Consider the following 14,950-nt stretch of genomic DNA (forward strand, 5'->3'; position numbering starts at 1 on the left):
TTCACATAATAGACCATAGGCACATGGATAGGCTGCCATACATTATATGCCTACTACCACATTTAGTAAATTTCTATTTTATAGACAGAAAAATTTTATTTGGAAATAATTGCAAATTTAAAGGTTGCAAGAATATTACAAATACTTGCATACCCTTCCCCAATTTTAAAAAAGATTTTTTTTATCCATTTATTTGTGTGTGAAAGAGGAGGAGCAAAGGGAGAGGGGAAGTGGGCAGGGGCACCCACTGAGTGCAGAGTCCAAGGTGGGGCTCAATCCCACAATCCTGAGATCACAGCCTAAGCTAAAATCAAGAGTTGGATGCTCAGCTGACTGAGCCACCCAGGCACCCCTATTTTTTTTTAAAACATTTGGTTTTATTGCTTCATTAGTCTCTTTGTGTCCCTCTGTGTATTAATTTTGCATTTCTGAATCATTTAGGAATAAGTTGCATGCATTATGGTACTTTATGCCTAAAAACTTCAGCGTGTATTTCCTTAGAATATAGCCTTACATAAACATACTAATTATCAACATTAAAGTTAATATTGAGGGCAGCCCGGGTGGCTCAGCGGTTTAGCACCGCCTTCAGCCTAGGGCATGATTCTGGAGACCCAGGATTGAGTCCCACGTCAGGCTCCCTGCATGGAGCCTGCTTCTCCCTCTGCTTATGCCTCTGCCTCTCTCTCCCTGTGTCTCTCATGAATTAATAAATAAAAAATCTTTAAAAAAATAAAAATAAAAATAAAATTAATATTGATATAATACTATATTCTACTGTACCATTCCAGTTTTTCCAGTTGGCTTCTCCAGTATAGACTTCCAACCTAGGAGGAGGTATTGCATTTGGTTGTCATGTCTCTTTAGTCTCCTTTAATGTAGGACATTTTTGCAGCCTTTAAACATTTTTTAAAAATAAAATTGGCAGTTTTTATTGCCCGTAGCATTGTAATACTGGATAACATCTTATTGTCCGAGACTGGGTTGGTGCTTATGTATTGCTTGAGATCTTGAAGACAGATAAAATTCCAAACAGGAAAGAGAAATGGTTGGTAAATGCTCATCTGGGCTGTAAGGACTGTTCAGATTTTTACTTTAATTAGTAAAGTATATCTCATGCAATCACTTAGAATGAAATAATTTAACATAAAGTATCCAGCTTTATTTCACATGGTTGCCTACTTTTTTTCCCCCTTAAGTAAGCTCTATACCCAATGTGTGGCTTAAACTCATGACCCTGGGATGAAGAGTCAAATGCTCTACTACAGACTGAGGCAGCCAGGCACTGATTCAGTTTTAAAGTTCTTTGTGTAGTTTTAATATTTTAAAAGATGTCCACTTTAGTCATTTTTCCTGAATTGCAAAGGAGGCAAAACCAAGCAGTGAATAAAAACCACTTTTGTGACTTATATTTTATCTAAATTAAATCTAACTTTTAATCAACAGACTATAGATATTGATATATTTTAGGTCAAAATTCTGATCCTTTGGATAAAATCTAACCATTATTATGGGAAAATGAACATTAAGTTAATATCAGAGGGAAAACATGACTTTTTGAATGGAAGGTGAATAAGAGATTACAAAACAAACGGGTTACACTAATCATAAAGAAGTACATATACAATTACATTTAACACCATAGGTGAAGAACCTTTCCCCCTCATTAAAATATCTGAGGATGATAATCTTCCTTATGCTACCATAGTACTGAATCTGTGAACAAAACTTAATCATTTTTAGGGTGCTGTGCCTGGGCGGCTCAGTCAGTTAAGTGGCTGCCTTCACCTCAGGTCATGATTGGGAGGACCTGGGATTGAACCCTGAGTTTGGGCTCCCTGCTCAGTGGGAGTCTGCTTCTCCCTCTGCCCCTCCTACCTGCTCATGTGCTCTTTCTCTCAAATAAATAAAATTTTAAAAGAAACAAAACCAAAAAACTTAACCATCTTCTGTATGGATATATTTTTTTCTATTTTTTTGTGCATAAATCTTACTACTCTACCCCAACCAGGTCATAAACAGAAAACCAGGAATGCACGGTAGGTATTCAGTCAACACTGATTGTTTGGTAGAAGTAGAAATTGATAGAAGTTTTGCAACATACTATTATAGACAAATTGGTATCTTAAATCCTGAGTGCCCTATTTAGCTGGTGTTTGGACTTAAGTCACAACTTCTCTAAGTTTCAGTTTACTCATCTGTAAAATGGGGATTATTATAGCTCTTGCTCTCTAACGGCAATGTAAGGCTGATATAAAAGCTTTGAGGGACACCTAGGTGGCTCAGTGGTTGAACATGTGCCTTTGGCTCAGGTTGTGATCCCGGGGTACTGGGATTGGGTTCTGCATTGGGCTCCCCACAGGGAGCCTGCTTCTCCCTCTATGCCTCTGCCTCTACCTCTCATGAATAAATAAAATCTTTAAAAAATATATTAAAAAATTATAAGCTTTGAAAATAAACAAGTCTTGAGCAATGGCTCTAGTTTGGCCACCATTTCTATTCTACATTTCAGTATTCAACATAGTGACAATGTATTTTCAGGCTTTTATGTCTATACTTGTATACATCTCATCACTCACGAACAGCTTAACTAAGAGAGTCTGAGTCACTCATAAAGATGGCAAAGTGAGACAACGCCATCTCTGAGGCACCCAAAAACCCAAGTAGGGCCTTGCCTGAGGTTGAGTCAGCATTCTAGAAGTAAATTATGAACTGCTGCAGAGTACAGGGATCCCAAACTGGCTGGTGTGAAAGTCATCAACTCTGTAACAGAAATGGGTCCCAGTGCTCTAAATCACATACAAATCACTTGGGAATCTTCTTAAAATGCAGAATATGATTAATTAGTTCTGGGGTGGATGCTGAGATTCTGCATTTGTAGAATGTGTTTGGTGCAGTGTTTTGATGCTTTTAACTCTAGAGACCAAACATAAACATACTGACACTGTTTATAAAAATTCAGGATACATAGAAAACAAGAGCCATGTTTGCAAAATTCTTTATTTACATTTTAAGCTCACATTAAAACCTTTAAGATAGAATGGCTAAGATAAAATAGACAAAGTCAATATCAACACATACACATTATTTTTATCTCAAAAGAATCCTATTGATGGCTTTTGATGAACTCTGGGTTTTTCACAAAACCAGTGTTCCTTTAAATCATGGTGTGAAAATGTCTTCCCATAAGAATAAAGTTAACTTAAATCCTTCAAAAAAGCTGAGAAATAAAAGGCTAACTCATTAAACAGCTATCCATATGCCATAAAAGTTTTCTATTTTAAAATGTTGAGATATTCAAATAGGTCCAAATATGATAAATAAATTTTAAATATGGAATGCTTTGGTTATTAAGCTTTGACTTGGCTTTTGGCATTCCTTGATTTTATTCCAATGAACCATTACAGGTAATCCATTCAAAACAAGACTTAATACTATCAATTCTCTTTTCCTTCACTCAGAAAAAAAAAAAAATCACAAAAATAAATTCATTCCCACATGTTAAAGTCCACCATAAAGTGGACTTTTTATTCATTATTTAAAAAAATGTTCTTAATAACTGACCTGGGTATTGATATATTACTGAAACACTAGACCTGTAAGAGCTTCTTTTATATCCTGAAAGCTTATGATTCTGTGATCTATTTATGTAAAATATGCTCAAGATTAAATGCATAAGCAATGTATTCGAAGCTTCTGGGAAGGATTCACATTTAAAATAGTTTTAAATCCAGGTTTTTAAAGAGTTTTAGAAAAATAAATAAAATACTGTGATTGATTCTACCTCCCCCCACCCACACACACTTTTCTCTCCTCACAATTTGAGCTTAAGAGTTTAGGCTTCTAAAAAGCAGAAAGAAGCAAAATAAAACAATGTAGGTTTTGTTATCCACATTTTCCTTGTCTTAGTGTAACATATTATCACAAAGGCAAACTTGACTCTTTCCTTGAAATGAATATCCCATCTTTTCAGATTAATTTAAACAACTCTTAAGAAATTCAAAGGAAGTTTAACCAGTGCTTTTAATAAACAAGTAGCTAAATGCCTGTAAAAGATAACTCGTGATTTTAAAGAGTGCTATTATAAAGTCTGAAAGCAAAACCTAAACATTTAAGTTCAAATTTAATCTTTTAAAAGATCTTTTGAAAGCTGTAAATGCTATTATAAATTGCCAGTTAAATTCCCACTCTAGGCTACAAAAATAAACTGCAGAAACGTATAAATTTAAGGTAACTATTTCTCATGTTGATCTTTTTTCCTTTTATAAGTGCAGTAAACAAAGAAATTAAGCACCCAGATGTTGATTCAATTAGCTTTCATTTGAGCAGCATTTTGATTTTGGATAAAGGGATTCTAAATGTAGTCTAAAACTTTCCAGAAAATCATATTTACATTCATTATACAGTATTTTATATACACATAAATACAGATTTATGAGAAATTAACCTACTTTTCATAATGTAAAAAATAAAAAATACAACACGTGATCACATGCTAAAGCCAGTTATTTGAGAAATAATGTTTGGTGTTCAGTTTTGATAGCAATAACCTTGAGTAACTTGAAGCATATCACATGAATACACCACAGATGCATAGTTTATTTATGACCTTAGTAACTTAGGTCTATACACAGTTTTAAGTGAAAAAGATTCTTTTAAAGTCAATGCCATACAAGTAGTTGCGTTTACTGGTAATGTTTCCACTGGGAAGAAAGATTAGTGAAGACATGATAGCAGATGTTAAATGTTTTGAAGGATAATTATGGGGAAGGATTAAAGTTAATTATTTTTCCAGGGGGAAATCAGGGCTTTCTGAAAATAAGAGCTGTCCAGACCTGAAAAGGTTTGCTTCATGAGTGTGAATTCTGGTCCCAGAAATGGCCATGCCTTGTCAGAGCCCTTGTAGTGAGCACTTCTGTGTTGCCCCTAGCTTGTCAGGTGGGACCAATGGATGGTTAGGCTATGAGGACCCCTACAGTTGCTTGATGCAAATTATTTTGTTGAGATTTTTTAATATCACATGACTTCTTAGGCAGTTTGCTTGAATCTTTTGTTCCTGCCCATAAAGCAGTGTATGATTTTGCTGTTACCTGTCTTGTAAATCGATGGGCTTAGCCTTCTAGGAATACATCAGAGTGATTTTTTCTTACCTAATTGCCGTCTCACAAAAACAAATAGGTGACTATAATGAGCTTTGTTAGTATCCTAAACATAAGTCTTCTACCAACGGCTGGCTGGCTGAAGTAGGCTAAGAAGCAAAGATTTGACTTGGGGGAAAATAAAAGTTACCCATCCTCAAAAGGTTGACTGCTACTCTATAAAGTTCCAGTCTTGAGAACTGAATGGAAAATCCTATTTCACACTCTTTTACCTCAGAAGGCATGCCAGTGCTTATTGGAGAAAGAAATTCTTATCAGATTTGAAGTGTTAGAAGAAGGAAACATGGAAATTTTAGACTATGTTAAATAAGCAAATAACAACTCTTCCATAAATTCGGTTAACTCTAAAATCAAGGCTTTTCAGAAGAGTAAATTCACTAAAAATGAAAATAAAAATCATATTATAGCTCTAACTATAAGACAAATAAGGTCACATGGTTTATGCATTTCAAATTCTTAAAGAGGCCCCTACAGTGTTTCAAGAAGACCATTCAAAGTATTGTTCCCTGAGTTCTTGGAGCAACCTTGCATGTGAGTTCATGAACTTCAAGACTTGAGAGAGAAACCCACATCATTTGCTTATCTCTCTCCTAAGAGTAGCTGTTTACTCCAAATCCAAAGTGATTTGTTCAGTGCTTTCTCTATAGTTCAAATGCTTTAAGAATGTGGCTTTATCCATTTTTTTAGAAGATAAGCTCTCAAAGTGAAACTTCTAAGGAAAAAATGTTAAAAGAAAGTACAGTTTTAATATTAGTTAACAGTGCAGTTGAATAAATCAGTTTTACATCTATAATACATCAAGAGTGGTAATACTGTCATAGGTGTTAGAAGGTAGAGTACTATGGACTCTGGCTTTTCTGACTTCTGTGGTTATTAAGCCCAGAGGTCTGTTACCAAATAACCCAAATTATTAGAAACAGAATGACTTTTCCATATTTGAATATGTAAGAAGACATACATTTGGTTTTAAATAAAGATCAGAAGAATAATCAGATCTCAAAATATGTGGAATTTACAGAGATTCATACATTAATTTTTTTTTTTTTTTTTTTTTTTACAAAACTCATTCACAACTGGGGTAAGATTCTTGCGTTGTGTTCATATATCTACCTTTTTGGTAGCTATTAGAATATTTTTTAAAAATTTAACACTTGGGAATAATTTAGTCTCTTTAGAAAAACTAATTACAATGAATGGAGACTCCTGTTCTGTTCCTGGCAGCTTTAGGTTGAGCTGGATTTTAAACCATTAAAGGTTTTAAAAAAAAATGGTCAAGAGAACATACTGAAACGTTCCATCCATTTCAGTAAAGTGCACAAATATAAGTGTATCCTTTGGCTTGGCTATGACCTCAAGGGAGGTATAGACGTCAGTGGTGCTGGTGCCAGATTCCTGACTATATTACTGAGGCTGGCAATCTTCTCTTCCAGGAGGTAATTTTTCTTCTCTGCTGTTTTTTGTCGCTGTTCAGTCATTTCCAGAGCTTTCAACAACTGGGCATTTTCAACATACAAATCCTTCACCACTGCATCTGCTTTAGTGTTCTTGCAGAGCTAGAAATAGAACCAGAAACATCTTGACTCCATTTCTGTAATTAAGTTTAAGGTCTGACATTAGGACAGCTGTTCATAAAGGCAAATGACTTCTATCCATTATATTCTTTTATTTTACAACACGGGTTTAACACCAGACCTGGCATCGGAGATACAAGTAGAGCAAATCCGCTTATTCCAGGCTGTTTCTTTGCATAATGTTTGTAGAAGCCACTAAGAAAAAGAACAGATTGATATTTGAAGGCTCAAAAGTGAAAGTCTTTTTTTCACCTAAATAAATTAGGCGTTACTGCTTTCTACATTGTTCTAAAAAATAGCAAAATACTTCTTTTAGCTTCTGAGATATAGGGTGTGAACTTTAATTCTGTTCTTAACAGATGTTTGAGCTTCCCATTTTGATTATTTTCAAATTTGGTCCATGAATTACATACAACAAAGAGGTAAGATATGGGCAGTTACTTTTCCTTAACTCTTTTGCATAGCAGAGCTTGTCTAGAAGATATATCTTAATTTTTAGGGTTTGAGTAGATGGTCTAATTTGGGGTGGGAAAATATGTCAGCAGCCTTGGGATTGGTTTCTGATGGTTTCTATTAATGTATTCCAATCCCCCTTCCTTCATCACACCTTCTTTTACACCCAGTTTTAACCAGGGCCTCTAAAGGTTATAGAGGTTTAAGGGAATACAGAACATCAGAAGCTTAGCTAATTTATTAGCATTTCAAAAGGCAATGATAAAGATGGTAACACTGAAGCCCAGGACCTAGATGACTGGCAAGTGTAACATAAAAACCTACTCTACTGAACTGTTCCAAGACAATGTTTCATCATGCCCTCTCTCCTTTCCTTCCTTTTAAAAAAACACTTTGATGGCTGTTCATCACCTACAGAATGAAATTCAAACTCTATAGTTCAGCATGCACCTAAGGTTCTCTACTGCCCATTCCTCCCTGTTGCTCTAGATTCTTCTGCTTCTCTGAGGACAGTATGAACTATTAAGGCCAAAACATTTGTAGATGTCCACACCTCATAGGCTGTCATAACCACGTGATGTTCCCATAGCCTAGAGGTCCTCCTCACATTTCTTCACTTGTTCAAATCTTACTCAGCATCAGTACTTGGTTTAAGAGGCCTTCAGGAAGCTTGCTTTAAAGCCCTGAGTTGGAGGAAGTATTTCTTCTCTATGTCCCCCTCTGCCGAAGTGGACTCCATTTTCTTTATTTTTGAAACTACCCCCTTGCCGAATATTCGATACCTTGTAAGTGAACTGCATTCCCCATGGGCTGGATTTTGTGTTCTTCTCTGTTGTGTCCCTAGTGCTCAGAACAGGACTTGGCACATAGTAGTTATGGTTTGAAAAATGAGTGACTAAAGGATTGAATCAATGCTTATTGTCTAAGACTTTCCTTCTTTCCATTTTGTGATTAAAACATTGAACAAAGGAAAGTTCTCTCTCCCTCTGCATTAAGACCTTCTCATGAGGTTATTCTTCTTCAGTTTTATGTATCTAGAAAATCGGGTTGGATAATTTCTGCCCTGACCCCTCAGTTCTTAATCTTAGTTTCCAAAGCATTAGAAGACATTCCCATAAAGTGGTCCCTTTTTTTGCATGTCATCAGTGGTCACACAAGTGCTTTCTAAACATGGGCCACCCTGCCACCAGCAGGTGAGAAGGATCAGTCCAGGTTAGTGGTCCTGAAATTCAGGGTCCCTATTTTAATTCAGAGCACAGCCTGTTGGGGTATGGTTATAGCCATAAGGTGCTTTTTGAGGGTGTCATAGCTATTGTAGACAAGAAAGCTAAAGTTCCATTTATGATCCTCCAATTTTTTACCAACATAACATTCTACTTAAATAAACAGAAAATTTTCCTGTCTTGGGCAAATAAAAAAAAAAATCTACAAAAATTCCATCTAAGCTGCTGACCTTTGTTAGGAATTAATGCGTTGGGTCTGTGTGGGTCTCTGTTAGCAAATATATGTTCTTTAAATTGCAGCCTGCCTTAAAAGAGCTTTGGAAAAATAACACAGCATCCAGAATCCATCCTTTTGGAGTGGTAGGGGGACAGTGAATCCTAAATTCTGCTGTACATTCATAGTAGAATTTGCCTTTATTTGACAAGAGTGACCGAGCTAATGGCAACAAAGGAATGGAAAACTGGCACTAAGAGTGGAGTGTGAGGTGGGTGGGCAGAGGTGACCTGGGAGGCTCACTTGTTCTTTGAGCTGATTCACTTTCTCCTGAAGAAGCCTCTTCACCAGTTTCAACTTCTGTTCAACTTCCATCATTCGTTCTTCCATGACAGTCACTAGTTGTTCCTGGTTTCCCTGAAGGGAAGAAAAAAGAAGTGTATTATCATTTGGAATTCATGCCACACTGAAAAGAAAATGCTAGTAATTTTTTTTTTCCTTACAAGGTGCCTAAGAGAAAGGGCAGTCAACGTTTGCCTTTGTAACTGGAAGGGTAGATTTCTGGTGAAATGGGGGTTCTGAACACCGCATGAGTTACACCTTAGAAAAGAAGCCCTATCAGAGAAAGAGTCAAAGATTTAAAAAAAAATCTTACCTGTGTTACCATCTTCCCCTGAGATAAAGCAAAATTCTTAAAACCCATAATTTAGTACCTGTGTGCACTTTTAGTAAAACAGGTATCCAGAGAAAAGTAAAATATGGTTAGCAACCTTCCATCTATGATTTGGGCTTTTGTAATATTGTGGAGTCTCTCAAGAACCAAACACAACTGAGTTTATTCAGGATCACACTTAACCTTTCCAGTCAGCTTGTAATCTGCATGTCCATTGCTCCCATGTGAAATGACTGATGACTGTGAGGGTATTAGTGTTCCTTTCTTCATAACAATCAGCCTCTTCCTGCCAGTGCCTGGAGTCATCTGTTTCCCAATCTGACTTGTCAGTGTGAAGCAAACATCTGGATTGGAGGATGGGTTTATCATAATGGATTTAAAATTAAGAATCCTCTCCCCACACACAACTCCTAGATAAAACAGTAGGGCAGAAGAAGGCCTGGCTGCTCTTCCCCTCCTCACACAACAGCAATAGATTAAGGACTTCTGTGGGGTTTGGAGAGCCAAAAGACCCAGAGGGAGATTTAGAGCACAACAAACTGCCCCTTCTGGCAGGCCATTAAAATGTCCACCTTTCAGATTTATAAGGTTCTTCAAATGTTTAAGCAAAACTCAGGTGTTAATGGCTGATGGTATAACTCCTTTTAAAAGCATGCAGAATGACTAAACATGGATTGAAAGCCAACATTTGTTTGGATAAAGTAACAGCATTTGTTCAAATATAAACAACTAAACTATGTGACTAATTTGAAGACAAAAACTGTAGTAGGTAAAAATCTAATGCAGAAAGTAAACTTCAAGAAATCAGGCCTTGAGAACATCTAGCTTTAAAAAAATACTATATTTTAAAAGATATAATAGCTTTTTAAAGTTCAAACATAAATAGAAGTGTCTGATTTCTACTTGCTTGAAAAAAAAAAACAAAACAAAGCAAAACAAAAAACCCATAACATAATTTGAAGAACATGGAACGTAGCAAAAGAGGAAAGAGGAAAAACAGAGGCAGTCATATATTTAAAATTTATTTTATTGTTTTGTCAAAATTTTCCTTTTTCCTGTCAAAAAAGCATTATACATCTTATACAAAACAGTATAAATAACCCGAATTTTCTTCAAATTCCATATATAAAAGTAGTATCTCTTGTTAAAAATAGTTACAGCATATGGAATGAGAAAATATATAGAATACATCCTTTCAAGAATCTCAAGTCCACACTCTTTAAATGGTATAAATAAAATAATTCAAAACAAGCTGAAATTCGTGAATTTGATTCACAAAATCTGTCATTTCTACATTAATAAATAAGAGACATAATACTGTGAAGGCTTAATAATAGTAATAATTAATAATAATAATAATTTAAAAGAGCACTTGATTCCAAAACAGTTTCCAGCTTATGTCTCTGTGTTTGTGTGTGGGTGTGTGGGTGTGTGCATTTGAGTATCTGCCATGGTAAGAAATGTCATCAATAGCAGCCCAGTTTTCACAGGTGCCCAATCCTTCTGTAGGAATCTGCATGCACTGCTCGCGGCTCCGGTAGCAAGGCCTAGAGAAAGAAGGCAAGTGGTACACTTCACCCTGATGTCAAGATTATGTTTTGGGAGGAGTCTAAATTCACACATTGATAATGCAAACAGTTTTTAAAAGCACACACATTAACACTACATACGCAAGCAAAGCAACACAAAGGCAGAAGAAATCACATCACTCCACACACAGAAGTAACGTGCAAATTCTAATAGTCTGTCATCTTAAAATTAGCGTCAAGTCAGTTACCAGAACTAGGAGACTCTCACAACAGTGGCAGCCTAGCTAGAGCAGTAAGTAGTCTACTCTGCCACCTGGCTGGATAATTTTATTTTTTATTTTTATTAGCACAAAATCTAAACCGTTTGTCTATCTAATCCTGAAGTAATTGGAATAAAAAGATATTATTTTTAAAATTGGTGGGTGGGGTGGAAGCACAGGCTTTGAAAACTGTGTGTTAAAAAAAAAAAAAAAAAGAAAAAGAAAACTGTGTGTATGAGAAAACAATGGATAAAACCTTGGCCTAATCATTTGGTTTCAAATGTCTGTTAAAGACTGAGGTCAAAGTTTTATGACTCAGTTCTGTAATAAATTGTTGAAGCATCTGTTCAACACCCCAGTAAGCACAATTTTACTGTTTGGAAACTGAGGTAAATAGAGGAAGCTTCCAAAAACGTGAATTCTTAAAGCATAAAAGACAAAAATAATTTTAAGGTTTTGTTTGAAAGAACAGGTGACAGAAGCATGTCATGACAAAGCATAGATATGTACTACTAGAAGAGGAAGACAGAACTGCTCCAATGTATCATTAGAGTGCTAATCTGACTTCGCAAAGCCACTTTGAGACATTTACAGAAAAGGAGGTAGGGAAAGTCCTTATTAAAAGTCAACTGAGAGACAACAGAAGAAAAGCATCCAAACCAGAAAGAATTTAGAATAAAAAAAAAAATACTTAGTTTGTATATTTTATTCCTAGTTGAATAAACAAATTGGGCAAGCAAAAATGGTTAAGAGACTTCTGAAAAAGCTTGACTATGAACGAAGCACTTAAGAGAACTATTTGAAAACCCAGGTTATATCAGATTGTGTCTGTGGTGAGCTAGGATAATACTAATTCAAAGGAAAGGGGAAAAGATGTTTACTTTCTTAAAAAGAGGTTTTCAAACTCGATCATTTTTAAAAACTAGGTTATATGAAATACATCACCTAATGGCAATGACTGCACACTCTATTAGTTGTTTAAAGGCCCCGTTGTGAATTCTATGGAACTCAGCAAGTTGTGCCCCTCAAGTACAGGAAAACCCAGGTTGCTTTGTTAATAATGCCTATCCTAGAGTTGCACTTGAATTCTGTAATATTTTTGGCATCGGACAAATGTTAAGTCAAAAGATCTTAGGTCAATTGTACACTATGCTCAAGTGATCCCGATACTTCTTCAATGATGAATGTGCAAAGGAGGCCCCGAACGCTTCATTACCCAGCTTACAAGCTGAGAGCTCGAGTGCATCACTACAGAGAAACAAAAGCAAAACCCCCAAATAACACTGCAGTTCCGTAGACAGGTAATACAGCTAAGGTGGAGCTCTCTGACAGAGATTTAGAGTCTTTATCCCTACCTTTGAACTGGTACAACTTTCCAATAAACAGGTAAAATTAGGTGACCTGAGTTAACCGTTAGGGAAAAAAGAGCCTCATACCTGCGGGGTGTTGGTTTCTGAGGTCCTGTTTTCAAGTTCCTCCTGCAGGCACTGGTTTATCCTCTCTGCCTGCAGCAGCTGTTGTTGAAGCTGCAGAAACTGCTCCCTGGGCACCGTGGGACAGGCTTGCTGCTGGCGCAGCTGGAGATCCCAAGCGTGAGGGGACGGGCTAAGCATCACAGTGGACCTCAGGTGCTGCATCTGGAGGCAGAGGCAAAGCCCTGGTCAGCTGAGGTGCTTTCCAGCACAGAGCGACTCTTGAAAGTGTCAAGCACAGTGAATGAAGCTGATGAATTAATGAATGAATTCTCAGACCCACTGATTACTTGAAAACAGGACTGTACATGACTTGAGTAAGAAGTAAATAATTGGGAAGAGTCACTTTCCTTAGGAGATAATATAATTAATGAAAAAGCAGGCCTTCTTAAAGGTTTTAGACTTAAAAAAATTATACTTCTTCACTCTTTAGGGACTATAAGGGTATGAGTAGACAATATACATGTGTCTGAATTCTACTTCATTGTCTCCTTACACTAGAACGTTCCATTATGCCTCTTTATTTTTTAAGATTTTATTTATTTATTTGACCCAGAAAGAATGAGTGAGCACAAGCAGGGGATGCAGCAGAGGGACAGGGAGCCCGAGGTGGTGCTCAATCCTAGGACCCCAGGATCATGACCTGAGTCGAAGGCAGATGCTTAATTGATGGAGTCACCCAGGTGCCCAGGTGCCCCAATTATGCCTCTTTAAACAAAAACACACAGGGTTGGAGTAGGCAAAGGGGAGAAAGTGGTTATGTGTTAGGGTTTTGCCACTTTACTTACCATTCATAAAGCTTCTTAAAAGCAAATGTTCAAGGACTACATATTTTCCAGGATAGCAAATTTTTCAAAGAATCTTTTATCTGAAATTATTGTAACCTAGTTTAGTTTAACAATGTTAAACTCTTCAACAGCACTAGAAGATAAGAAATCCTGGGACACAGGGTGATATCCTAGAACCCCGGGGAACTGAAGTACATGGAATAGAAGTATTTGTTCACGACAATGAGGAAATGATATGCGTATCACATGCCAAAGTTGGAGAGAGGGAAGAGGAAGAGGAGAAGGCACTGCATTTGGCCAGTGAAGCATGCCACTCCACATTTGTCGACACATTCAGCAGACAGAGGACTCAACAGAAGGCATGCAATGAACATGACCAAGTACCAGATTCAAGAGGAAGCACCTCCAGGCTTGTGGGAAGGGAAAAAGGCCCTCTAAGACACAATTATAATTAAACGCTGTCATGAAGCTTCAGAGCCACTATCCATTTCCTTAAATCTAAATTTCTGAGGTGGGAGGTTACAATCCATTTTGAAATTTTCGAGTTGTAGATTTAGAAACCCACCATTTTCAGGAATAAAAAATAGGGAGAATGATGATCCCATGATTTTATATCAGCAGGATGATTTTCCTCATCTACGTTTTTAAATAGTAAGGAAAACCCTGGAATAAATGTAAATGCAGACCTATTCCATAGTTAAAAGCAAAATGAAAGTGAATACTGGCTCTTAAGTATTTATTAACTGTTACAGTGAGTGGAAATGATACATGAACAAGGACTCTGATGAGATATCTCCATGCTATGAGATTCATTGAAAGCAAATGTTATACCTTCACACACTATCTCAGGCAGAGAACTGCACCCTTCTCTGCTACTTCCAACCACAGAGTTCTAGGTACAGGTTAGCCACAGACAAAACAAAAACAAAAGAAAATTACAGGAGTCATAAAGAGAGGAAGAAAAGTATGAGTTATAAAAAGAGAACAGTTCAAAACCGGGTATATTATATACCTGAATATGTGTGCTCCAGTCAGTAAGAACTTATAAAGGACCAACATTTACATTTCTCTGTGTATCAATTTTACAGAGTGTATTAAATGTGTATTAAAATGTGTATTAAAATGTCTTGTAGTTCTAATCCTGCAACTGCTGCCTCACCTACTGTGATTGGGTTATTAGTTTGTGAACTCACCACCTTACCTCTACCCAACCCAATATAGTTATTTAGAAGATTCCAGTATGGATGGATCTGATGCTGAAGACTTTTGTTTTATAGGATATATTCTACATCTCCAAATGGCAATTTTGTTGTTCAAGTGTTGGAACTGTTGGCTATGGAAAGTACACTGCAGACTTGAAAATTGCTGATATAGACTGTAACTCTTTTCTTGAATGTCGAAAATGAATTGTTCATAGGACATTGCCTCCTGTAGTGGGAAAAGCCCTGGAGTGGTCTTTTTCATTAGACTATGAAATAGAAGAATTTAATTGCCTTAGGGTGTGGATATGTATTGTATTAGCTCAGTGACTTTTTTTTTTTTTTTAGTATTTTATTTTTAAGTAATCTTTACACTTGAGCCTACGGGCTTGAACTCACAACTCTGAGA

At 36.5% G+C, this 14,950-nt stretch overlaps 1 protein-coding gene across 40 annotated transcripts in view; it reads right to left on the bottom strand.

Annotated features, from left to right (window-relative positions):
• Positions 1-2,982: 2,982 nt before the first annotated feature.
• NIN (ninein) overlaps positions 2,983-14,950 on the bottom strand; it is a 98,346-nt gene continuing 86,378 nt past the window's right edge. For 13 of the 40 annotated variants that reach the window (XM_072761535.1, XM_072761522.1, XM_072761519.1 and 10 more), the window contains 3 exons: positions 12,519-12,719; positions 8,924-9,037; positions 2,983-6,712 (listed from right to left, as the gene is read on the bottom strand). In XM_072761535.1, the coding sequence (XP_072617636.1) occupies positions 6,503-6,712; positions 8,924-9,037; positions 12,519-12,719 (525 nt within the window). In that variant the 3' untranslated portion in view covers positions 2,983-6,502. Of the gene's footprint in view, positions 6,713-6,851; positions 6,926-8,741; positions 9,038-10,302; positions 10,841-12,518; positions 12,720-14,173; positions 14,235-14,950 lie in introns of those variants that run through there. The other 27 variants (XM_072761528.1, XM_072761529.1, XM_072761527.1 and 24 more) reach the window with 7 other exon arrangements.

The sequence above is a fragment of the Vulpes vulpes genome, chromosome 6 (genome assembly GCF_048418805.1).
Source record: "Vulpes vulpes isolate BD-2025 chromosome 6, VulVul3, whole genome shotgun sequence".
Classification (NCBI taxonomy): domain Eukaryota; kingdom Metazoa; phylum Chordata; class Mammalia; order Carnivora; family Canidae; genus Vulpes; species Vulpes vulpes.